Here is a 27,794-nt window from a genome sequence, read left to right on the forward strand (position 1 = left end):
TATTTCTAAAGGGAATGTGTACTTGTGTGTGTAGCGACAGCTTGCAGATCCCCCTCTCCTCAATGTGTGTGTTCTGATCCTGCAGTAATTGTGTCTGACTAGCAGATGGGAGCGGGCTTGGTGGGTGTTGAAGGCTGTTAGGGTCAAATTTATGAAGAGAAAATATCAACCCTCCACCAACTCAAGGTCACCGACTATACAGCCCTGCATCGCTCAGCTGTGAGGGTCACTGGACATCCCTGGTGGCTGGCTGCAACATCACTCCCTTTCTCAGCAGCCTCCTGTGCTGGATATGGCATCTCTTACCATGGGAACCCCCCACCCCCCAACCACACAAACACACATGCAAACACATGCAAATTCACTGTCTCCCTCATTAGTCCAATGGAAAGTTTCACAAAAAATGGAAGTCACATCTTTGAAATGTCATAAGACCTTGGCATAGGCACTTTAAACAACATTTCCCATCTGAATGTTTTAAGATTGTTATCATTCTTATCCCTTCAAGATGAACTCCTGGATCTTAAGCACAACAAATTCTTAAAGGTAAATTCCACCTCTTTTCAACCTCATATTCATCATCTCCAGCACCAAACCAGTGTCTACATATGTGAAAACAACGTGTTTCTATGATCTACGGTAAAAAAGATAAGAAAGGTCCTAAAAACATGCTTCTCTGTGACATCACAGCGTAGGATTAAAATAAAAAAAGCATGATGATGATGTCATCGGGTAGAACTTTAAAAAAAAAAATTTTTTACAAAACGTAGAAATGCGCTGTTTTCACATATGTTGACAATGGTATAATGCTGAAGATAATGAAATGTGGTGGAGTTGCCCTTTAATATGTTGCACAAATTGGATTTGTAACATATCACACAAATTGCAAAATTTGTATCTTATCACACGAAATGGATGACGTAATACACAAAAAATGGGAATCAGTTTTAGCTCGTGAGCACCAGTTTCAAACTACTGGCTGAAATTATACAAAAGTTGCAGAGTGTATCTTTAAGTCTAACAATGTGTCTGGGCTGGTGTTTGATGCTTGTCTAATTGCTGTCTATGGGGAGCCAGAAGCCAATCAAAACTAACTGGCTCCCCAACACAAGCAGGAAATAGATACCCACAGATTGGAATTTAATTTGCAATATAATTAGCTTGCACAATGTAGAAAACTATTAACAAGACTTTGTGGAATGTGAAAAGTAATTCTCTCTCTATCCCGCTCTCTCTCATTTCTCTCTCTCCCACAAACAAACATAAACACCACAGCCCATCAAATGCAGCATTATCTTAAGTGCCAAAGTATAAATAGTATAACAGAGTGTTGCCCCCCTCTTACTGCCCTTTACACTCCCTGTAATCATACTCACAAGAAATGACTTGCAGCAACATCTTAATATGTGATGTGTTCAGTGCGTGTGAGTTTGTGTGAGTGAGTGTGTCAGGGGGGAATGGGGACCTGACCTAAAATGTTGTTTTCGCAAAGGTAGTAAATAAACGATTAACTCCACAGTTAGCAAATCACCAATTTACAGTATCCTGGCTAATATCCACTGTGCTATGCTAACAGAAGCAGGCTCTGAGAGCATTTGGACTATGTTAAGCTAATACTGTATCTGCTATGTTAATACAAGGTGTGTGGCTAACAATTGAAGCCTAGCTTGTTAGTTTGCAGTGGCATGGCCTAACCAATGACCATCGTGTCAGAAAGGCTAAATTGACTATGCTAATCAGCTACTGTAATACCAGTTTATGACTCTTGATCTAGAGACATTACTGCCAGTGATTAAACCATTACACCTAATCAAGCAGTCCTGTTATTGTCTCAAAGCTGTATACATTGAACCATGTGTAGAGCTGTGCTGTAGCTATGGCGACAGGTAGGCTACTTTGAAAGGTAAAATATGACGTGTTGACACCAGGGAGATTTCATGCTTAAAGTAGCTATTCCTCTGAAATATCCCCAAAATCATGTGGCGCATTCTCATCTACTCGTTGTTTTTCTGCATCAAATCAAATCATCATCCAGAAGGTCAAAGTTGGGCCACATTCAGTGTTCAACATGACTGAAAAACTAACTAAAGACGGCTCTGCATGATGCACGACCCACCCCCCCACAAACACACACACACACATCAATACACACATTAACAACACACACAAACACACACACCCATGCCCAGTGGAGCGTTGGCAGCTGTGCTCGTCCCGTTAGCCAATCGCGTTAAATCATGCATTGAGCCTTTCCCAGACAGGACCCATGGGCCCCCTCACCATCTGAGTCTCACTGCCCTGCCCTGAGTCACAACACTGGACCTGACCTCAACTAGACTAGACCCCAGGACTGGACCTGACCTCAACGTGACCTGACCAACAGACTGGACCTGACCTCAACTAGACTAGACCCCAGGACTGGACCAGACCTTAACTAGACTAGACCCCAGGACTGGACCTGACTAACAGACTGGACCTGACCTAAACTAGACTAGACCCCAGGACTGGACCAGACCTGAACTAGACTAGACCCGAACTAGACTAGACCCCAGGACTGGACCTGACCTCAACGAGACCTGACCAACAGACTAGACCTGACCTCAACTAGACTAGACCCCAGGACTGGACCTGACCTCAATGAGACCTGACCAACAGACTTGACCAGACCCCAACTAGACTAGACCCCAGGACTGGACCAGACCTCAACGAGACCTGACCAACAGACTGGACCAGACCTCAACTACACCTGACCAACAGACTGGACCAGACCTCAACTAGACCTGACCAACAGACTGGACCAGACCCCAACTAGACCTGACCAACAGACTGGACCAGACCACAACTAGACCTGACCAACAGACTGGACCAGACCCCAACTAGACCTGACCAACAGACTGGACCAGACCTCAACTAGACCCCAGGACTGGACCAGACCTCAACTAGACTCAACCCCAGGACTGGATCAGACCTCAACTAGACTAGACCCCAGGACTGGACCAGACCTCAACTAGACTTGGCCAACTAAACTTGACCCCGGGACTGGACCAGACCTCAATGAGACCAGACCAACAGACTGGACCAGACCTCAGGACTGGACGAGACCTAAATTAGACTCGACCCCAGGGCTGGACCAGACCTCAACTAGACTTGGCCAACAGACTGGACCAGATCTCAACTAGACTAGACCCCAGGACTGGACCAGACCTCAACTAGACTTGGCCAACAGACTGGACCAGATCTCAACTAGACTAGACCCCAGGACTGGACCAGACCTCAACAGACTGGACCAGACCTCAACTAGACCTGACCAACAGACTGGACCAGACCTCAACTAGACCTGACCAACATACTGGACCAAGACAAAGAACCACACCAGCATACACACCACAGTTCCGGCCTGAGCCTGAACTAGATCACACCAAAGGAACCATAGCACACTATTTGGCCTTCCGAGTGGCGCAGCGGTCTAAGGCACTGCATCTCAGTGCAAGAGGCATCACTACAGTCCCTGGTTCAAATCCAGGCTGTATCATATCTGGCTGTGATTGGGAGTCCCATAGAGTGGCGCACAATTGGTCCAGTGTTGTTTGGGTTTGGCCGGGCTAGACTGTCATTGTAAATAAGAATTTGTTCTTAACCGACTTGCCTAGTTAATTAAATAAAGGTTACATGATTTACATTTTTTAAAGCTACAACCAGACCACAGAGCCAAAGCCAATACACACAACAACAAACATTTCAGAGCAAATATAAAATCTACCTTAGCCCTGAGGGGAACTGTGCATGCCCTCCTGAGCTACGCACGGCTTTATGCCCTTTCTGTTTCCTCTTCCTCTTTCCTCAGAGTCTAGTTGACGAATGGGATCAGAGATCTGGCTTTTGTAAAAGCCATATTTAAAACACAAACAGTTTTGTTCTCTCTGTGTGTTTTACAGACTCTGGTTTCTACAGGTCTGAACGACTGACTGGCAGCAAAGGTGAAAAACACCACTGTCCCAGGGCCCGGGACAGAGAACAGAATATGGAGAAGCGAGAACACAAACACACTCCTAATACTGCTAACACACCCTACACACTTTTAAGACTATATTTTGTACAGTAACATGCTAAACACTTTTAATACTCCTTACACACTCCTAACACTCTTAACCATTGTCTTGGAGCTGTTAACACGTGCACACAGATTCATTTAGATTTCAAAGATTATTAAATGAGCTGATGTGGCTGGAGAGGGTTGAATGAGAGAGCTGATGGGGCTGGAGCTGGTTGACTGAGAGTGGTGATGGGGCTGGAGCTGGTTGACTGAGAGTGGTGATGGGGATGGAGCAGGTTGACTGAGAGAGCTGATGGGATGGAGCAGGTTGACTGAGAGAGCTGATGGGATGGAGCAGGTTGACTGAGAGAGCTGATGGGATGGAGCAAGTTGACAGAGAGCTGATGGGATGGAGCAGGTTGACAGAGAGCTGATGGGATGGAGCAGGTTGACAGAGAGCTGATGGGATGGAGCAGGTTGACTGAGACAGAAGGAGAGAGAGAGAGAGAGAGAGAGTGGAGTGGCTGTGTCCTGTTTAAATTAGAGAAACCCTCTCTGCATCATTAAGCAGCATGGTAGAACAGAGGATCTGGCTACTGACCTTCTCCTAGAGATGTACTGGAACAAATATGCCTGGTGATTAAATGGACATTGTAAAAATATGATTATATACCCTTCACAGGTCAATGTATTCTCTCTCACACTTTCCCCTTTGCTGTGTGTGTGTGTGTGTGTAAACGTCTGTCTGTCTATCCGCCTGTCTGGATATAAATGATAGGGATATTGAGGACCTAATGACCAGAAAATAGGGATTAGACAGCCTACTATAGGGTGGTGATGTGTCCATGTGTCAGAGTCTCAGCATGGGTCTGTTCTGAGTGTGAGAGGATGGAATGATGGTGCAATATTCCATCAGTGCTTCTCTGCACAGTGCACACAGTGCACACACACCGGTAATAGCCGGCTTTTGGCCAATACCAAAAATTAAAAGCCGATAAATAAGTGTCACAGGCCTATTGTAAAATAAAAAAAAACTATTCACTGATGGAAATACATTTGACCGGTCGTGCTTATCGGTCTGTCTGTTAAATTGCATAATTTAGTGGAATTAAATTGGCGCGTGTATAATTGTTATGGATTGTACTTATCACACGAGCACAGCATACAGAGGCTTTGAGCGGAAAATCAGCGCTTTTATAAGCATAATCATTGCCCTACAATTCCAAATGCAATTGTGAGTTAAAAAAAAGTTTTTGGTCCATGATTAAAAATAGCTCCTATTTTTATTTCTCAACTGGTAATTGCAGTGCACTTTCCATTCACCATTTAAATGCATAGGCAACGGAAGGCAGGCTTCATCAACGTATGACAAAACAATTTGAAATGAGCTGGAGGCAGTATGCATTTTGAAAATATGTCGTGGCCAAAAGTTTTGAGAATGACACAAATATACATTTTCACAAAGTCTGCTGCCTCAGTTTGTATGATGGCAATTTGCATATACTCCAGAATGTTATGAAGAGTGATCGGATGAATTGCAATTAATTGCAAAGTACCTCTTTGCCATGCAAATTAACTGAATCCCCCCCCCCAAAAAATCATTTCAACTGCATTTCAGCCCTGCCACAAAAGGACCAGCTGACATCATGTCAGTGATTCTCTCGTTAACACAGATGTGAGTGGGCCTCCCGGGTTGTGCAGTGGTCTAAGTCTAAGGCACTGCATGTGCCACCAGAGATTCTGGGTTCGAGACCAGGATCTGTCGCAGCCGGCCGCGACCGGAAGGTCCATGGGGCGACGCACAATTAGCCCAGCATCGTCCGAGTTAGGGAGGGTTTGGGATATCCTTGTGTCATTGCGCACAAGCGACTCCTGCGGCGGGCCGGGTGCAGTGCACGCTAACCAGGTCGCCAGGTGTACGGTGTTTCTTCCGACACATTGGTGCGGCTGGCTTCCGGGTTAGATGTGCATTGTGCCAAGAAGCAGTGAGGCTAGGTTGGGTTGTGTTTCGGAGGACGCATGGCTCTCTCCTGAGTCCATACGGGAGTTGCAGTGATGAGACAAGACTGTAACTACTACCAATTGGATACCACAAAATTGGGGAGAAAAAGAGGTTAAAAAATAAAATAAAAAACATTTTAAACACAGGTGTGAGTGTTGACGAGGACAAGGCTGGAGATAACTCTGTCATGCTGATTGAGTTCGAATAACAGACTGGAAGCTTCAAAAGGAGGGTGGTGCTTAGAATCATTGTTCTTGTGCAGGTGCACGTGCAGTCATCATTGCTTTTCACAAAAAGGGCTTCACAGGCAAGGATATTGCTGCCAGTAAGATTGCACCTAAATCAACCATTTATCGGATCATCAAGAATTTCAATTGTTCAATTGTTGTGAAGAAGGCTTCAGGGCACCCAAGAAAATCCAGCAAGCGCCAGGACAATCTCCTAAAGTTGATTCAGCTGCGGGATCGGGGCACCACCAGTACAGAATTTGCTCAGAACTCAGAACTCACGCAGGCAAGTGTGAGTGCATCTGCACGCACAGTGAAGCAAAGAGTTTTGGAGGATGGCCTGGTGTCAAGAAGGGCAGCAAAGAAGCCCCTTCTCTCCAGGAAAAACATCAAGGACAGACTGATATTCTGCAAAAGGTACAGGGATTGGACTGCTGAGGACTGGGGTAAAGTCGTTCTCTCTGATGAATCCCCTTTCCGATTGTTTGGGGCATCCGGAAAAAAGCTTGTCCGGAGAAGACAAGGTGAGCGCTACCATTAGTCCTGTGTCATGCCAACAGTAAAGCATCCTGAGACCATTCATGTGTGGGGTTGCTTCTCAGCCAAGGAAGTGGGCTCACTCACAATTTTGCCTAAGAACACAGCCATGAATAAAGAATGGTACCAACACATCCTCCGAGAACAACTTCTCCCAACCATCCAGGAACAGTTTGGTGACAAATAATGCCTTTTCCAGCATGATGGAGCACCTTGCCATAAAGCAAAAGTGATAACTAAGTGGCTCGGGGAACAAAACATCGATATGTTGGGTCCATGGCCAGGGAACTCCCCAGACCTTAATCCCATTGAGAACTTGTGGTCAATCCTCATGAGGCGGGTGGACAAACAAAAACCCACAAATTCTGACAAACTCCAAGCATTGATTATGCAAGAATGGGCTGCCATCAGTCAGGATGTGGCCCAGAAGCTAATTGACAGCATACCAGGGCGGATTGCAGAGGTCTTGAAAAAGTAGGGTCAACACTGCAAATATTGATTCTTTGCATTAATTGACTTAATGTAATTGTCAATAAAAGCCTTTTGACACTTATGATTGTAATGCTTGTAATCATACTTCAGTATTCCATAGTAACATCTGACAAGAATATCTAAACACACTGAAGCAGTAAACTTTGTGAAAATTAATATTTGTGTCCTTCTCATAACTCTTGGCCACGACTGTATACTTAAGTGTTTGTACATATTATGAGGCATGTTTTACCTTGCTTCAAAGTAGCCTAGGCAAAATCCCACCATATCCGTGGAGGCAATAACTTCATAAAGACTTCCATATGTCATTGAAACCAGTAGCCTATTTCTCTCATGTTCTACTGGTTTTCAACTTTCTTTCATTGTCCAGTAGCTAAATGCACTTTCGTCTGTCTCCTACTGCCTTGAACGCATTTTTGTGCTAATAATGTTAATAAATAATAGTTTATCTACATTTTAACTAAACGTTGTGATTTGTTGCATCAAACTCATTACTTTTTAACATGTTTCTTTATGTAGCCTAGGACAGAGGACAGACGCACTACCGAGGAAGAGCTACACACTTCAGCATACGGCGGTCCCGTTCTGTGAGCTTGTGTGGCCTACCACTTCACGGCTGAGCCGTTGTTGCTCTGAGATGCTTCCACTTCACAATAACAGCAGTTACAGTTGACTGGGGCAGCTCTCGCAAGACAGAAATTTGACGAACTGACTTGTTGGAAAGGTGGTATCCTATGACAGTACCACGTTGAAAATTACTGAGGTCTTCAGTGCCAATGTTTGTCCATTGAGAATGCATGGCTGTGTGCAAAATTTGATACACCTGTCAGCATTGGGTATGGCTGAAATAGCTGACGCCACTAATTTGAAGGTGTCCACATACGTTTGTATATACAGTACAGTGTACTTCCCCTCATTTTTTTCAACTGGTACTGGGGGACCTTCAGATGAGTCTTGTGAGGCCTGTTGGCAAAACAACCAACATGTACGTGTTCGTGAGAGTCTCACCTTTCCACAGAGGGGTCATATTAGTGTGAGTCCTAAGACGCTTGTGGTGGCCGGAGATGCCATTCGGACTCTACAGACAATTTTGTGAGAAGATACATTTTCCAGATGTCTCATGGTCTGACAAACACCGCTCTAGCTCTGTCAACTTTCAATGCAGATGCGGAAGTGCAACATCCCAGGATGCGGTGGACTGAGACGCATCCAAGGCAAAAAAACATATTTCTAGCTTAAATGTACCGATTTTTATAGGATTTTTGTATTATGCTAATTGAATTTCCTTAATTCTCAACTTAATTGAGCGAACAACAGTAGGCCTGTAGTTTATTGGCACCAGCGGAGTGCATCTGCCACATTCCCGATGAGTGTGTACTGAGCATTTTCACTCTTTATCATTGTTGGCTCAGTGCCACTTAAAAGTTTGTTTCGGGACAATCATTTCCTCCTCCAGTGGACGTCGTTTTCTATTTGTGTCTCCCCTTTTCGTAGGCCTATAATAAGGACAGCGTCGTTTTCATATGTCTGTTTGTCAGTGTCAGCAGTGTAGGCTACCCTGTCATTTCTCAAATTAAAAAATATTCTGCTAACATCTCCAGTAATATAAAGTGTAGTAGAATTGAATGAAATGTGTTTATAAAAGACCACATTTTTCCTCTTGCAAAGAAAGAAGAAATGTATCTGATATAGCCTATAGCCTAGGCCTCTTCGGCTATACTGGTTCAGCCATGCACTGAGTAGTCTTTTTAACAAACAGTGATTGAGTTACAGTATATTACTAGCCTAAATTATGACTATCCAATCTACTCATCACATTACAAATAGTAGGCTATCTTACAATAGTCTGCAAATGGCTGGAAATGCGATGATGCATGGAATGCTTCATTATAAAGGTCAATGTTTATGGTGAAAATTAGCTTCCCCAAACTTCAATTAGAGTTGTTAGCATAATAAGTCATTTTTATATAATGCAACACTTTATTTGACCATATTGTTATTGTCTTCATCATTTATAGTAATAGCAGTTTGTATTGTTGGTGGTAGATAGGCAGTAGCAATAAAAATGTCATTTCTGTTTGTACCTACTTCATTATTCATAACGTAGTCAAGGGCGCGCTTGCTATGAGTTTTAACTGCAGCCTGTTGTAATGTCGCTTAGATGTCAACAGTTTCCCTTTCCTATCAGACGCTAGTGAGCGGTGCTGTTGCTATCTTTAGCACCATTCTATTTTCAGAGCAGGCAGAGAGGCGGCAATACAACTCTGCACACTCCTAGCACACCTTGAAATATCATCAAGCCTGGGGAAAACCTTGTGTCACTTTGCCATAGTGTTTTGTCACCAGGAACAAGTTTGAGGTAGAGGAACCTCAGAATGAGATGGAGGCCTCCAGAAGCCAGGGACTCGAAAGAGCTGCCGAAGCCCAAAGTGAGAGCCCCAAGCTGGGGGAGGGAGCACAGCAGGCAGGCTCTCTGAGGGTAAGGTTGGAAGGGAGCGTTTTAACTGTGGACCGGGCTTTGCTGGAGCAGTGCAGCGAGTACTTCCGCGCCCTGTTCCGGTCTGGCATGAGGGAGAGCCAGGAGGATGAGCTGCATCTGAAAGGAGGAGTGCATGCACGGGGTTTCCTGATTGCTATGGCAGTGTGCAGGGGCGAGAAACTTTCTCTACAGGACCCGGAAGAACTAATAGAGGCTGTGGAATGTGCTGCCTTTCTCCAGGTGGCGTCACTGTCCCAGCATCTCTGCGATATCATTGACTCTGACAACTGCCTCCTGCTCTACCACGCAGCGGCCATCTTTGGTCTACCCAACCTGTTCCACTGTGCTGCCCTGTTCCTCTGCGACGCCTATAGTGACCTGAAGGGGGAGGCAACAAGCACTCTACCTGAGGAGTTGGTACTGTATGCAGAGTCTTTGTCGCCAGCATCTTTCGTCGCTTTGGGAACCCACTCACCCTCTATGGAGCTGCTGAAGGACTCCTTTAGGACTGTGTGTTACCTGGACGAGGTGGAGGGAGAGTGGAGGCACCTAACAGACCTCCCCACCCACGCCAGCACCTCCATGGCGGGCATCGCCGTCCTGGACAACCGGCTGTATGTGGTGGGGGGTATTTACGGCTATGGCAAAGGCACGGTGGACGGCGGCTTCTGCTACGACCCAGGGACGAGTACGTGGAGCGTGCTTCCTGGACCCCAACAGCCCCGTGCCGACTTCACCCTTCTGGGGCACGAGGGGAAGTTGTACGCCATCGGCGGTGAGCACCAGAAAATAACCATGTCCTCCGCCGAGGCTTATGATGTAGCCACAGGAGAATGGGCGTTCGTGCAGTCCGCACCACGGCCTGTGGCAGCTGTGGCATGTGCCATCGCACGAAGGCGGATGTTTGTGTGTTTCTGGAGGCCGCCAGACACCACGGATATCTACGAGTACATCCCGGCGAAGGACGAGTGGATGTTAGCCACCACGATGATAAGGCCACAGAGTTACGGACACTGTATGGTGGCCCACAGGGACAATTTGTATGTGATGCGCAATGGGCCCTCGGACGACTTCCTACGCTGCCTCATGGACCGTTACAACATCACCACGGGACAGTGGACCGCTATACCAGGAAGTTACATCAACACTAAGGGGGCACTGTTCACCGCCATGGTCAGGGGTGACTCTGTGTTCACGGTCAAACACATGCTAACTCTGGAGTATACCATTGCTGGGGACACATGGAAACCCCGTAGGGAGACGAAGAAAGGCTTTCCCAAGAGTGGCTCACTATGGACATGCTTACTGAGGCTTCCCAAGGCTGGCCTGTAATGGTGTACACTGATAGAGCTGTACTACGGTGCTTGGGGGGGGGGGGGGGGGGGGGTGTTACTGTATTAAAGTATGGGTTAACTTCAGCCACCTCTCCCCTGTCTCTGTTCAGTCACAACACACAACATTGTTATATGGTGTCAGAAATAAACAGTAACACGGACCAGTTAAACCCCAGGAGGCAGATGGAGAAAAACGACAGAGATGAGAGAATTAAGCAATTTGTGGAAAACCTCTTAGAACCCAGAAATACCCTTGTTTTTTTTTTATGAGAGAAAACAAGCATATAATATTGTACTAGAAAACAAGTATAGAATATTGTACTAGAAAACAAGTATAGAATATTGTACTAGAAAACAAGTATAGAATATTGTACTAGAAAACAAGTATAGAATATTGTGCTCAAAGTATGCAAATTAAAGAGAAAATGAATAGAATTCATTCAGTCTAGTCAAATTACAAATCAGAACCACAGGTGCTGCATCTGTATGAATATGCAGTATATTACAGCAATATTCCAACAGTGTTTCTCTGCACAGTGCATACACACACACACATTCACTCACTCCATGGAGGCTATCCAGCCACCAAAACAGCTCCAAAACCACAGCAGCAACTGTCTGTCTGTCTGTCTGTCCGTCCGTCCGTCCGTCCGTCCGTCCGTCCGTCCGTCCGTCCGTCCGTCCGTCCGTCCGTCCGTCCGTCCGTCCGTCCGTGAGTCTTATATAACAGGAGCCAAACAGCAGGAGTGTATTACCTCTACACGTCAACAGACATACCTGCAACTGTACATGTCCCCTCTGTGTGTGTGTGTGCATGCGCGTAGAGGGGACATGTACAGTTGCAGGTATGTCTGTTGACGTGTAGAGGTAATACACTCCTGCTGTTTGGCTCCTGTTATATAAGACTCCCTCACAGACAGACAGACAGAGACACACACACACACACACACACACAACTCTCAACAGACAATGTTCAAAGCTTCAAAATCTCCCTTATAAAGCGTGGTTATCAGTCGTGGTTTCATCAACATACACCTCCACACCAGTGGAGGCTCCTCAGAGGAGGAAGAGGAGGACCATCCTCCTCAGAGATTTTCAGAAAAAGAAAAATAGAAAAACACATCCTTTAAATTATCTACTATACTAAATATATTCATATCACCAAATAATTGATTAAAACACACTGTTTTGCAATGCAGGTGTCACGCCCTGACCATAGAGAGACGTTTTATTTCTCTATTTGGTTAGGGCAGGGTGTGATTTGGGTGGCCATTCTATGTTTTTTATTTCTTTGTTTTTGGCAGAGTGTGGTTCCCAATCAGAGGCAGCTAGCTGTCTGTCGTTGTCTCTGATTGGGAATCATACTTAGGCAGCCTTTTTCCCACCTAATGTTGTGGGTAAATATTTATTTTCTGTGTGTGTTTGTGCGCCACGGTTGCGCCACGTTCGGTTTCTGTTTACCTTTTGTGAAAGTTTCACTTTATTAAAATATGTGGAATTATATGCACGCTGCACATTGGCTCATCTTGGACAGGGAGTTTGAAGACAGTGATCGTGACCACAGGCCTACAGTAGCCTCAGCAGCACTCTGTAGGGTAGTCCTCCTCTGGGTAGAATAACTTCAACACAAAACCTAGGAGTCTTATGATTCTCACCCCCTTCCATAGACTTACACAGTAATTATGACAACTTCCGGAGGACAACCTTGAATCTATCAGAGCTCTTGTAGCATGAACTGACATATTGTTCACCCAATCAACGGATCAGAGAATGAATCTAGTACTGAAAGCATAAGCTACAGCTAGCTAGCACTGCAGTGCATAAAATGTGGTGAGTAGTTGACTCAAAGAGAGAGAGAAAGACAATAGTTGAACAGTTTTGAACAAATCTTCCAAAATTAAGGAGAAGCAAGAGAGAGAGCTAACTATATTTCGTAGAATATATTTTTTCTCACTTTTACTTACTTAACTAGCGTAAAATTATGCTAGCTATTACTGAAAAAAAATATAAACACAATATGTAAAGTGGTGGTCACATGTTTCATGAGCTGAAATAAAAGATTTTGTGCACAAATATGTTTACATCCCTGTTAGTGAGCATTTTATCCTTTGTCAAGTTAATCCATCCACCTGACAGGTGTGACATATCAAGAAGCTGATTAAACAGCATGATCATTATTACACAGGTGCACAATGTGCTGGGGACAGTAAAAGGCCACAGTTTTGTCACACAATGCCACCGATGTCACAAGTTTTAAGGGAGCGTGCAATTGGAATGCTGACTGCAGGAATATCCACCAGAGCTGTTGCCAGATAATTGAATGTTCATTTCTCTACCATAAGCCAACATCATTTTAAAGAATTTGGCAGTATGTCCAACTGGCATCACAACCGCAGACCACGTGTAACCACACTAGCCCAGGATCTCCACATTCGGCTTCTTCACCTGCAGGAATGCTGGCTCCCAAGTGAGTGGGCCTGTGGGTGGGCCTATGCCCTCCCAGGCCCACTCATGGTTGCACCCCTGCCCAGTCATGGGAAACCCATAGACTGGGGCCTAATTAATTAATTTACATTGGCTGATTTCCTTATATTAACTGTAACTCAAATCTTTGAAATTGTTGCATGTTACATGTTATATTTTTGTATAGTTTAGCCTACTCAAACACGCGGGTCAAACAGAGAGGGATGCTATGTTAGCTAACTGGCTATGACTAACCAACACTGGAAATGTAAGCTTTTGGTTTTATTAATTTATTGCCACCGGGGCCCACTGGTATAACTGCTAAACTGATTGCTGCTGACTACAGTCTACTGCATGATTGTAGCGGGTTTAATAACATGTTAATTCTAGTAGCTATGTTGACTATGACATGACAAGTCTGTAGGCCTTGTGTAACAGTTAGCATTCATGATATGAAGGTTTGGCTTGGAAAGGTTTTCTCGCCTGATGTGTTGTGCACCGAAGTCCACAAGCAAAGGGAAAAGGTGAGAGGAGAGAACGTAGATAGATGTGAGAAGGAAATATATATACAACGAGCAGTTTGTACAGTGTGTGTCTGGTATGAAAGTGAACTCTTGTTTGCGTGTGATCAGGGATGTATTTATTGCGCTGATTCTGTTGAAAAACATTTCTTAAATGGAAGAAAACGGAACGAAACGGTGATAAACATACCTGAATTTGTCCAATAGAAACTCTCTGTTGGACTAATGATTACACTCTTGATCGGCTAGATGCAGGAAAGAATGTGCAAGGCGGTATTGAATGTGTCACTGTCTGTCACCTTGATTACTCAAAATTCTCCCGACCTTGTGCACCTACGTTATACATTTTAATTCGTAGTCTAGGTTGTAGCAACCTCATGATGGGTATAGGGCTAATTCTAGCATCATGTAGTATCCTAAACCTATTCATGTTACATTGAGCTGGGTGAATGGAATATGAATGGAAGTCATCCAATATGCTGTAATAGAAATAAGGCCATGCTCATTCAAAAAATTATCATCCTACATCCTACCTCATCTTAAACGGCAACGACCGCCATTGCTCCACACACATAAACAAGTAGCTAACACAGTGATGCCCCCCGCCCCCCTCACAGACACACACACACACTCCCTCCCTCACCACATCTATGATCTGCAGCAGAGTCATTCCCAGCTCCACCAGAAGAGGAGAGGAGTCGTTGATCACTGGTCTCTCCAGACGATTGTAGTTGGCCATCAGCTCCTTGTACAGTCTGCGCTGATGCTCCCCCTGTAGAGACCCTACAGCAAGGAAACAAGTCAGCGTGCATGTTAGGGAGAGAAAATGTCTCTTCTGTAGCTATTATTCCCTCAGTCAGTTAGCTGGGAGGGAGGGGGTCAGTGGTGATTAAGATAATGTGTTTGCTGGCCCAGCTCTCATCCTCTTATCTCTTCTCTCTTCTCTCATCCTTTCCTCCCTCTCTCCCACTGATCCTATTAAGATCCAGCATTAAAGCTGAGGCCAGGGGAGAGAAGCTACACCACTGGTCAGTTAAGGACGAGGGACATTAAACACACAGGAATCACAGTTGTGTTAGTCTAGGGCCAACTGGCACCAGAACAGACTGTTCCTTAATTGATCCTAAAAGTGGGTTTGTTCAGAGCTACGGCTAAACAGATGCATGACCTAAATGTGTTCTCTTCATATGCGAGGAAGAAAAGAATACATAAATGTTCACACAGTGGTTACAAGAAAATACTCAGTCCAGTCCTAAAAAGGGTTCCAAAAGGGTTATTAGGCTGTCCCCATAGGAGAACCCTTTTTGGTTCCAGGTAGAACCCTTTTGGGTTAAATGTGGAACCCTTTTGGGTTAAATGTAGAACCCTTTTGGGTTAAATGTAGAACCCTCTTTGGAAAGGGTTACATGAAACCCAAAAGGGTTCTACCTGCAACAAAAAAGGGTTCTTCAAAGGGTTCTCTTATTGGGACAACCGAAGAACCCTTTTAGGTTCTAGATAGCACTTTTTTTCTAAGTATATAGCCACTGTTATGAGTTGGTTCATAGAGGACTGTGTAGAATACAGATAGAGACAAGCAGACGTAGTCTACAGTACATGTTGGTTTGGGATTCAAACATCTCGCCCCATTGCACAGCCAACCCCAGACGGAGCGAACTGTGGAAGACAAGCACCGCTGTTCACATCATTCACAGGAATACACACAGACACACACACAGACACACACACACACACACACACACACAGACACACACACACACACACAGACACACACACAGACACACACACACACACACACACACACACACACACACACACACACACACACACAGTCATTTACATACACGCCACTGACAGTCTCATATGCATATAAAAGAGAGACAGAGAAAACAAGGAGGGTTAGCAAGGGAATGCAGGGAGACAGGTACAGTGCATGGAAAAGTGCAAGAATAGAGAGAAAACGAAGATGGAGGCGTAGCTCTGTAACAGCGTGTTGCTGATGAGGTCCATTAGGGCCATAATGTGGTGAGTTATAGCAGGACAGGACTCTACTGGAGGTCAGAAAGAGAGAGAGAAAGAGGGAAAGGGAGAGAGAAAGGGAGAGATGTATCTCTGTAACAGCGTGTTGCTGACGAGGTCCATTAGGGCCATAATGAGGTGAGTTATAGCAGGACAGGACTCTACTGGAGGTCAGAGAAAGAGAGAGAGAGGAGAGAGAGAGAGGAGAAGAAGAGAGAGAGGAGAAGGAGAGAGAGCGAGAGGATAAACCTGAATGCTGCAGCACTTAGCCACTTATTAATCTATAGACATTAATCTATACAACACACGTGTACTGTATTAAAACATATATAGTACTGTGACGGATCCCTCCGGAACTTTCATTACGCACACCTGTCCCCTATTCCCACTGATTGTATTTGTATATATGTGCCCTTTGGTTTCCATTGGGCAGACGATTACTGTATGTCCGTTGGTGCGTGTAAGTACCTGTGCTGTGTGTTTTGGCTTTCGTGCCCTTGTGGATCGTGCAGATGATTACGGGTTTCGTCCCATGTGTTAATCATTGTGTGCGTGTGTTATTTATTCAAGGTACTCCTCGCTCTTTTGTTTGGGTTTCAATACTGTGTTTTTGTATAGTGCTTGTTTGGTCTTCGACCCGAGGCCTTACTCCAGAATCTCTTCATACCAATGTGACAAGTACATACATACAATGCATTCGGAAAGTATTCAGACCACTTCTCTTTTTACACTTTTTGTTACGTTGCAGCCTTATTCTAAAATAAAACCTTAACCTTCAAAGCTAAAACAGGTTAAGACATTTTTGCAAATTTATGAAAAATAATAACAAACATAACTACCTTATTTACATAAGTATTTAGACTCTCTGCTATGAGACTGGACATTGAGCTCAGGTGCATCCTGTTTCCCATTGATCATCCTTGAGATGTTTCTACAACTTGATTGGAGTCCACCTGTGGTAAATTAAATTGATTGGACATGATTTGGGAAGGCACACACCTGTCTATATAAGGTCCCACAGTTTACAGTGCATGTCAGAGCAAATACCAAGCCATGAGGTCGAAGGAATTGTCCGTAGAGCTCAGAGACAGGATTGTGTCGAGGCACAGATCTGGGAAAGGGTAGCAAAATATTTCTGCAGCATTGAAGGTCCCCAAGACCACAGTGGCCTCCGTCATTCTTAAATGGAAGAAGTTTGGAACCATCAAGACTCTTCCTAGAGCTGGCTGCCAGGCCAAACTGAGCAATCGGGGGAGAAGGGCCTTGGTCAGGGAGGTGACCAAGAACCCGATGGTCACTCTGACAAAGCTCTAGAGTGCCTCTGTGGAGATGGGAGAACCTTCCAGAAGGACAACCATCTCTGCAGCACTCCACCAAGCAGGCCTTTATGGTAGAGTGGCCAGACGGAAGCCACTACTTAGTAAAAGGCACATGATAGCCTGCTTGGAGTTTGCCAAAAGGCACCTAAGGACTCTCATACCATAAGAAACAAGATTCTCTGGTCTGATGAAACCAAGATTGAACACTTTGGCCTGAATGCCAAGCATCACATCTGGGGGAAAACTGGCACCATCCCTACGGTGAAGCATGGTGGTGGCAGCATGCTGTGGGGATGTTTTTCAGCAGCAGGGACTGGGAGACGAGTCAATATCGAGGGAAAGATGAATGGAGCAAAGTACAGAGAGATCCTTGATGAAAACCTGCTCCAGAGCACTCAGGACTTCAGACTCGGGCGAAGTTTCACCTTCCAACTGGACAACGACACTAAGCACACAACCAAGACAACACAGGAGTGACTTCTGGACAAGTCTCTGAATGTCCATTAATAGCCCAGCCAGAGCCCGGACTTGAACCCAATTTAACATCTCTGGAGAGACCTAGAAATAGCTCTGCTATAGCTGGGCTATCCATATTCACATCAATGCATACAACGTGTGTACTTGTATACAGTAACTATCAGCAATACAGCACCCAATGTATAACACATAGGCCTATGGGTTCTGAAAAGGTGTTGATGTCATCTACATACTGTACATCCACATTTGTCCACAATAGACATCAATGTATCTGCATGTCACCTGCACGCTCTGCAGCCTTGCAGAAACTAGAGCCTTCACTTTCATGTTTTACTCCTCTCTGATATACAAAGTGGGGAATGTATACACTAGAGGTGTATCGGAATGGCCGATTAATTAGGGCCGATTTCAAGTTTTCATAACAATTGGTAATCGGCCTTTTTGGATGTTGATTATGGCCGATTATGTTGCATTCCTTGAGGAGACTGCATGGCAGGCTGACCACCTGTTACATAAGTGCAGCAAGGAACCAAAGTAAGTTGCTAGCTAGCATTAAACTTATCTTATAAAAAACAATCAATCTTAACATAATCACTAGTTAACTACACATGGTTGATGATATTACTAGTTTAACTAGCTTGTCCTGTGTTGCAAATAATCAATGCAGTGCCTGTTAATTTATCATCAAATCACATACCTTCTCTGCTATGCAATCTGGTTTCAGAACTGGTAATGGGTGCACCTCAGCCACGCTCAAGGTCCTAAACGATATCATAACCACCATCGATAAGAGAGATTACTGTAAAGCCATATTCATCAACCTGGCTAAGGCTTTCGACTCTGTCAATCACAACATTCTTATTGGCAGACTCAACAGCCTTGGTTTCTCAAATGATTGCCTGGCTTGGTTCACCAACTACTTCTCTGATAGAGTTCAGTGTGTCAAATCGGAGGGCCTGTTGTCCGGATCTCTGGCAGTCTCTATGGGGGTGCCACAGGGTTCAATTCTCGGGACGACTCTTTTCTCTGTATACATCAATGATGTCGCTCTTGCTGCTGGTGATTCTTTGATCCACCTCTACGCAGACGACACCATTCTGTATACTTCTGGCCCTTCTTTGGACATTGTGTTAACTAACCTCCAGACGAGCTTCAATGCCATACAACTCTCCTTCCATGGCCTCCAACTGCTCTTAAATGCAAGTAAAACTAAATGCATGCTCTTCAACCGATCGCTGCCTGCACCAGCACGCCCGTCCAGCATCACTACTCTGGACGGTTCTGACTTAGAATATGTGGACAACTATAAATACCTAGGTGTCTGGTTAGACTGTAAACTTTCCTTCCAGACTCACATTAAGCATCTCCAATCCTAAATTAAATCTAGAATCTGCATCCTATTTCGCAAAAAGCATCCTTCACTCATGCTGCCAAACATACCCTTGTAAAACTGACCATCCTACTGATCCTCGACTTCGGCGATGTCATCTACAAAATAGCCTCCAAAACAAATTGGATGCAGTCTATCACAGTGCCATCCGTTTTGCCACCAAAGCCCCATATACTACCCACCACTGCGACCTGTACGCTCTCGTTGGCTGGCCCTCGCTTCATACTCATCGCCAAACCCACTGGCTCCAGGTCATCTACAAATCCCTGCTAGGTAAAGCCCCGCCTTATCTCAGCTCACTGGTCACCATAGCAGCACCCACCCGTAGCACACGCTCCAGCAGGTATATCTCACTGGTCACCCCCAAAGCCAATTCTTCCTTTGGCTGCCTCTCCTTCCAGTTCTCTGCTGCCAATGACTGGAACGAACTGCAAAACTCACTGAAGCTGGAGACTCTTACCTCCCTCACTAGCTTTAAGCACCAGCTGTCAGAGCAGCTCACAGATCACTGCACCTGTACATAGCTCATCTAATCTACCTCATCCCCATACTGTAGTTATTTATTTCTCTTGCTCCTTTGCACCCCGGTATCTCTACTTGCACAGTCATCTTCTGCACATTCTACCATTCCAGTGTTTAATTGCTATATTGTAATTACTTCACCACCATGGCCTATTTATTGCCTTACCTCTCTTATCCTATGCTTATCCTACTTCATTTGCACATGCTGTATATAAACTTTTCTACTGTATTATTGATTGTATGTTTGTTTATTCCATGTGTAACTCTGTGTTGTTGTATGTGTCGAACTGCTTCGCTTTATCTTGGCCAGGTCGCAGTTGTAAATGAGAACTTGTTCTCAACTAGTCTACCTTGTTAAATAAAGGTGGAATAAAAAAATAAAAAATAAAAAACTTTGCCAAAAGGGTGATGATTTAACAAAAGCGCAATAAAAAATAAAAAAATTGTTGCACGAATGTACCTAACCATAAACATCAATGCCTTTCTTAAAATCAATACACAGAAGTATATATTTTTAAACCTGCATATTTAGTGAAAATAAATTAATGTTAGCAGGCAATATTAAACTAGGGAAATCACTTCTCTTGCATTCATTGCACGCAGAGTCAGGGTATATGCAACAGTTTGGGCCGCCTGGCTCGTTGCGAACTAATTTGACAAAATGTTACATAATTATGACATAACAATGAAGGTTGTGCAATGTAACAGCAATAGTTAGACTTAGGGTTGCCACCCGTTCGATAAAATACGGAACGGTTCCGTATTTCACTGAAAGAATAAACGTTTTGTTTTTGAAATTACAGTTTCCGGATTTGACCATATTAATGACCAAAGGCTTGTATTTATGTGTTTATTATATTATAATTAAGTCTATGATTTGATATTTGATTGAGTGGTGGTAGGCAGCAGCAGGCTCTTAAGCATTCATTCAAACTTTACTGCGTTTGCCAGCCACTCTTAGCAATGCTTGATTCACAGCAACTATCAACACCTGAATTTAGGCTGGCAAAAGTAAATGGGGCGGCAGGGTAGCCTAGTGGTTAGAGCGTTGGACTAGTAACCGGAAGGTTGCGAGTTCAAACCCCCGAGCTGACAAGGTACAAATCTGTCGTTCTGCCCCTGAACAGGCAGTTAACCCACTGTTCCCAGGCCGTCATTGAAAATAAGAATTTGTTCTTAACTGACTTGCCTGGTTAAATAAAGGTAAAATAAAATAAATAAAATAAAAAACTAAATGTGCCTATTAGAATATCCAATAGTCAAAGGTATATGAAATACAAATGGTATAGAGAGAAATAGTCGATGCGTCATAATTCCTATAATAACTACAACCTAAAACTTCTTAACTGGGATTATTGAAGAACTGGGAATATTGAACAACCAGCTTTCATATGTTCTGAGCAAGGAACTTAAACGTTAGCTTTTTTACATGGCATATATTGCACTTTTACTTTCTTCTCCAACACTGTGTCACTGGCCATAGAGAGGCTTTTATTCTCTATTTTGGTTAGGCCAGGGTGTGACTAGGGTGGGCATTCTAGTGTCTTTATTTCTATGTTTTCTGTTTCTATGTTTTGGCCGGGTATGGTTCTCAATCAGGGACAGCTGTCTATCGTTGTCTCTGATTGGGAATCATACTTAGGCAGCCTGTTTTGCCATCTTAGTGGTGGGTAGTTGTCTTTGTTAGTGTCCTGTATAGACGAAGTAAGCTTCACGGTCGTTTCCTTATTCTTTGTTTTGTTGGCGACATTTCTAAATAAAAATAAATGTATGCTCACCATGCTGGACCTTGGTTCGGTCATTTCCACCCTGACGGCGTTCGTGACACACTGTGTTTTTGCATTATTTAAACCAAATTGAGCATGTTTCATTATTTATTTGAGACCTAATAGATTTTATTTATGTATTAATTAAAATAAAAGTGTTCATTGTTCATTCAGTATTGTTGTAATTGTCATTATTACAAAGATATATATAAATAAAACGTCCGATTAATCGTTATCGACTTTTTTTGGCCCTCCAATAATCGGTATCGGCGTTGAAAAATCATAATCGGTCAACGTCTAATATACACACACCTAAACTAATAAGGTGAATGATGACAGATTAAAAACTCTGTGTGCGTCCAAAATGGCACCCTAGCTATTCCTTATATAGTGCGCTACTTTTGATCAGAGCCCTTTGTGTGTTTATGGAGTCACCATGGGCCCTGGTAAAAAAAACAGTGCACTATATAGGGAATAGGGCACCATTTGAGACGCACCCTCTCGCACTCCAAGCTCTCACAGAGGAAAGCCTTGTGAATATGTGGTTAAATGACTTACAGGCTGGGATGTGGTAATCTAATGAAACATGTTACACAAACTTGAATTCTCAAACAAAATATCAGCATGGTGTAACACAGCTTACAACAGGACTCGGTAAGGCTACTCTATGAGCTTGTTTTCTTTAAAGAGCCATGAGAAGCAGAGAGGATGAGGCTTCATCTAGCAGACGCCGCATGGTACTCAATCAAACACAGAGAGATGAAAGGAAGGAACACAGAAAGTCATGTCTCAGATAACATCTGTGAGGATCTCTCTCTGCATCTTCTCCATCTCTCCATGTTTTACCTCACCCCCGCTCTCTCACCATCTCCCTCTTTCTCTTCATCTCTCCCTCTCCATCCCCCAATAAAACAGTGTGATAACATAAGCTAATCATTAAAGCTCTTCTGTTACATGACTGCCGGGAGGATTGTAGCGGCTCCTTGACTGACAAAGAGAAAGTCATCTCTGATTGGTTCTGGTTGGTTTTTAAGTGAGTTTGTGTGTTTATGGAGTCACAAACGACATACAACACACACTCACAGAACACATACACTCTCCTGATATGCATCATCTCTTCATTCCATTAGAAAAACGGCATCTCTGTGGTCTCAGTGTCTGTCACACACGCTCACACACACACTCACACACGGGAGGAGATTTAAATGGCAAGACCTTTCCTGTTATTAACCAGGGATTCGATAGACCTCCCTTAAACCTCTCTTGTGCCTACCAAAGGAGAGGTGGGGAGGAGTGATTTAATGGATAGAGTATCTCTCCGTCTCTTCCTATCAGTCTCTGTTTGTGAGACCACCTGCAACTAACCGTGAGACAAACTTCTGTGTTTAACAATTAAAACACTCAATTTAAGCTACAGAGTCTAAAAATACCTACTTTGTTTTCCCTCGTAATTGTAGACAATTTATTAATGTTGTGACTGGTAAACAGGGAGTGCAGTGTTTAAACTGTGTTGTGGTCCATGCAAACCTATTTGATTGTCCCGGGGAGGATAATTGGTAACATTGGAATGTGTAACTTAAGGCATGGTTTAGCACCTTGATTGAGATGTTTATGTCCTGAAAATGTGTGTTGTCTCATTCATGCCTTTATGATGTTAATTAAGTGAAGTGCATTATGGGTAAAACCAGGCACGTGCACAGGTAGAGCACTAAAAGAAGCAGAGAAAGATGGTGGACGCGGATGTTCTGCTTGAAACTGATGGCATGTCGGGTAGAGATGAGAACAGAGAGTGAGATTAAAAGTGGGATACAGCGGTGAAAAAGAAAGGAAACGAGAAGTAAAGATGTGGTGGAAACTAGGAAGCCCAAGCCTAGTCTAGACTCGTTTTTAGTCGGACTGAGGGACCAATGTTATCTGGGACATGTTTTGTGCGTCCGTGGCGCCTCAAAAACATGGAGTGGAATGTTTTGTGTTCAGCTCTTCGAAGCAGAGCACCTATCAAGGGGGTTATCTCTGGGGTAGTGCGTGCGTGTTTGGTGAACGTCGACTGATCCGTATGGTGGATGGAGTGATTACTTCACTCCATACTTTTGTCCTTTGATGAAGAGTCTATTCCGTCTCATGTCTGCATCATTGTGAGTGCAGATGTACTTTTTTTGTGATTTTACCGATGAGGCCTTGCAAGGAATTCTGTCGAAGAATGTTCCACCCTCACAGGCCCCTGGGGCTTCATTTATAGACCGTGCTTATGTACAAAATACCTCCAAAAACATGCATGTGCCAGCTTTCACACAAAAGTTGGCATTTATAAAAACTGACTATGATGGCCCTGGGTAAAACTCTTCATTTCCTGTTGTGGCCAGACAGGGGATGGTTGAGCTATGATTGCTGCTGCTCATGCACTTGCTATCAGGCATTATTGAGGCTTGGGTTGAGTCACTGCTTTTAACTTATTGATTTCCGTCCAGTTTACTCTTTGTCCTGCTTGTGGTTTTGTAAATACCGTAAGTAAGTTTTGCGCGTACCCTATTTTATCAACGGCCTACCTCACAATTGGTAAGTAGGCCTATTCCCTTTCCTCAGAGTAACAACTGCTCCTTCTTCCATATTCAACTGGCCTTCAGATACTTTAGTTACAAAATTACTACTCAAACAGTGAATTACCACCGCTGCACTCTATGTCTAAAGTGAAATGTTCAATCTATCGTAAATCATGAAACACTCCTCTTTGGGGACGTTAAGTTCCATTGCGCTCGGATCGAATCAAATCAAACTTTATTTGTCACATGTGCCGAATACAACAAGCATAGACTTTACCGTGAAATGCTTACCTACAAGCCCTTAACCAACAGTGCAGTTCAAGAAGAGTTATAAATATTTACCAAGTAGACTAAAATAAAAAGTGATAATAAACAGTAACATAATAAGAATAACGAGGCTATATACAGGGGCACCGGTACCGAGTCAATGTGCAGGGGTACAGGTTAGTTGAGGTAATTTGTGCATGTAGGTGGGGGTGAAGTGACTATGCATAGATAATAAACAGCGAGAAGCAGCAGTGTACAAAAGGGAGGGGGTCAATGTAAATTGTCCAGTGGTGATTTTATTAATTGTTCAGCAGTCTTATGGCTTGGGGGTAGAAGCTGTTTAGGAGCCTTTTGGTCCTAGACTTGGCGCTCCGGTACCACTTGCCGTGCGGTATCAGAGAAAACAGACGATAACTTGGGTGACTGGAGTCTCTAACAATTTTATGAGCTTTCCTCTGACACCGCCGATTGAATATGTCCTGGATGGCAGGAAGCTTGTCCCCAGTGATGTACTGGGCCCTTCGCACTACTCTCTGTAGCGCCTTACGGTCAGATGCCGAGCAGTTGCCATACCAAGCTGTGATGCAACCGGTCAGGATGCTCTCGATGGTGCAGCTGTAGAACCTTTTGAGGATCTGGGGACCCATGCCAAATCTTTTCAGTCTCCTGAGAGGGAAAATGTTTTGTTGTGCCCTCTTCACGACTTTCTTGGTATGTTTGGACCATGATACAACTGGTGATGTGGTGATGTGGACACCAAGGAACTTGAAACTCTCGACCCGCTCCACTACAGCCCTGTCGATGTTAATGGGGGGCCTGTTCGGCCCGCCTTTTCCTGTAGTCTACGATCAGTTATTTTGTCTTGCTCACATTGAGGGAGAGGCTGTTGTCCTGGCACCACACTGACAGTTCTCTGATCTCCTCCCTAAAGGCCATTTCATCGTGTTTTGGTGATCAGGCCTACCACTGTTGTGTCGTCAGCAAACTTAATGATGGTGTTGGAGTCGTGTTTGGCCACGCAATAGTGGGTGAACAGGGAATACAGGAGGGGACTAAGTACATACCCCTGAGGTGCCCCAGTGTTAAAGATCAGCGTGGCAGACGTGTTGTTGCCTACTCTTACTCTTACAGCCCATCATCAAAAGCCATCATTGATACGGCCAGGTCCTAATATCCAGATATTGGTGCCATTAGAGAGGTGAAAGGTCAGTCATGGCCAGTCATGTCCTGATCGATCAGTAGTGATCACATCAGATGTGACCTCATTCATTAGGCATTGTTAGGGTGATGATGACAATAGCCCATTGAATTACATTATACTAGAGATAGCGTCCCAATTTTTTTTTTGAAATGTCTATTAATATATAATGAGCAAAAGTCACACCTACAGTATTTTCTAGAATATCAAAGTATCACAAATGTCAATATCAAATACTACAGGAAATGTGTTATACAAACACTTATCAGACCTGATGCATACTGTATCAATTAATTGCAAGTGGACTGACGTGGATTGATTTTTGTATTACAGATTTATGGGTATCTAGTATAGAAATGAGATGGATATATTCCATCCTTGGCTCTTTATTTATTTATTTTATTTCACCTTTATTTAACCAGGTAGGCAAGTTGGAACAAGTTCTCATTTACAATTGCGACCTGGCCAAGATAAAGCAAAGCAGTTCGACACATACAACGACACTGTAACGGCTTTCTTCGGTAGAAGGAGAGTCGGACCAAAATGCGGCGTGGCTATTGAGATTCATGTTTAATGAAAGTCCACACTAAACACAAACACTACCAAAACAATAAACGTAAATAAAACCGAAACAGCCTATACTTGTGTAAACTAACACAGAACAAGGACATCAGGACACTAAGGACAATCACCCACCAAACACCCAAAGAATATGGCTGCCTAAATATGGTTCCCAATCAGAGACAACGATAAACACCTGCCTCTGAGAACCACTTCAGACAGCCATAGACTTCACTAGAACACCCCACTAAGCTACAATCCCAACACACCACATACAAAAACCCATGCCACACCCTGGCCTGACCAAAATAAATGAAGATAAACACAAAATACTTTGACCAGGGCGTGACAGACACAGAGTTACACATGGAGTAAAACAAACATACAGTCAATAATACAGTATAAACAAGTCTATATACGATGTGAGCAAATGAGGTGAGATAAGGGAGGTAAAGGCAAAAAAGGCCATGGTGGCAAAGTAAATACAATGTAGCAAGTAAAACACTGGAATGGTAGATTTGCAATGGAAGAATGTGCAAAGTAGAAATAAAAATAATGGGGTGCAAAGGAGCAAAATAAATTCATTAATTAAATACAGTAGGGAAAGAGGTAGTTGTTTGGGCTAAATTATAGGTGGGCTATGTACAGGTGCAGTAATCTGTGAGCTGCTCTGACAGTTGGTGCTTAAAGTTAGTGAGAGCTCTGATTGGACAGATTGTGAAAATGGCCCTGTGAAAGACAGATTTAGAGATGAGGGAGTGTGAAAGAAAGAGAAACACTTCTCTGAAGTGGTGATGCTCAATATTTACATTTGAACCTATCAAGGGGATGAACAGAGGAAGGCAGAGAAATTGAGAGAAGAAGCTATATGGAGAGGAAGTGAGTGTCAAGTAAAGCAGTGTCTCCTAATCCCGCTCTAACTCACCCTGACACTTTTTATGACCCTCTCTCTCTCTCTCTCTCTCTCTCTCTCAATTCAATTCAATTCAATTCAAGGGCCTTTATTGGCATGAGAAACATATGAAATGGATCAACAAAATTGGATAAAAAATGGATAAAAAAACTATGAGCAGTAAATATTACACTCACACAAGTTCCAAAATAATATAATAGAGACATATCAAATTGTAACAATGTGCAAAATAGTTAAAGTACAAAAGGGAAAATTAATAAACATAATTAATAAACAGTTGTATTTACAATGGTGTTTGTTCTTCACTGGTTTCCCTTTTCTTGTGGCAACAGGTCACAACTCTTGCTGCTGTGATGGCACACTGTGGTATTTCACCAAGTAGATATGGGAGTTTATCAAAATTGGATTTGCTTTCAAATTCTTTGTGGGTCTTTGTAATCTGAGGGAAATATGTGTCTCGAAAATGGTCATACATTTGGCAGGAGGTTAGAAAGTGCAGCTCAGATTCCCCCTCATTTTGTGGGCAGTGTGCACGTAGTCTGCCTTCTCTTGAGAGCCAGTTCTGCCTACGGCGACATTTCTCAATAGCAAGGCTATGCTCACTGAGACTGTACAGTCAAATATTTCCTTAATTTTGGGTCAGTCACAGTGGTCAGGTGTTCTCTCTCTCTCTCTCTCTCTCTCTTTCTCTCTCTCAGGCCCCCATTAACATCGACAGGGCTGTAATGGAGCGG

The 27,794-nt window shown here is 43.7% G+C and overlaps 2 protein-coding genes across 2 annotated transcripts in view; one reads left to right on the top strand and one right to left on the bottom strand.

The window, feature by feature from the left end:
- The window catches only part of LOC139365978 (neuronal acetylcholine receptor subunit alpha-7-like), a 78,992-nt gene that overhangs the window by 30,216 nt on the left and 20,982 nt on the right, over positions 1–27,794 (bottom strand). The window contains exon 3 of the mRNA XM_071103046.1: positions 14,732–14,871. Coding sequence (XP_070959147.1) covers positions 14,732–14,871 — 140 coding nt within the window. The remainder of the gene's footprint in view (positions 1–14,731; positions 14,872–27,794) is intronic.
- On the top strand, positions 9,616–11,132 carry LOC139365975 (kelch repeat and BTB domain-containing protein 13). The gene has a single exon (XM_071103045.1). It carries the CDS (start codon positions 9,672–9,674, stop codon positions 11,100–11,102), a length of 1,431 nt encoding a protein of 476 aa, XP_070959146.1. The 5' UTR covers positions 9,616–9,671; the 3' UTR covers positions 11,103–11,132.

Source organism: Oncorhynchus clarkii, chromosome 14 (assembly GCF_045791955.1).
Source record: "Oncorhynchus clarkii lewisi isolate Uvic-CL-2024 chromosome 14, UVic_Ocla_1.0, whole genome shotgun sequence".
NCBI classification, from domain to species: domain Eukaryota; kingdom Metazoa; phylum Chordata; class Actinopteri; order Salmoniformes; family Salmonidae; genus Oncorhynchus; species Oncorhynchus clarkii.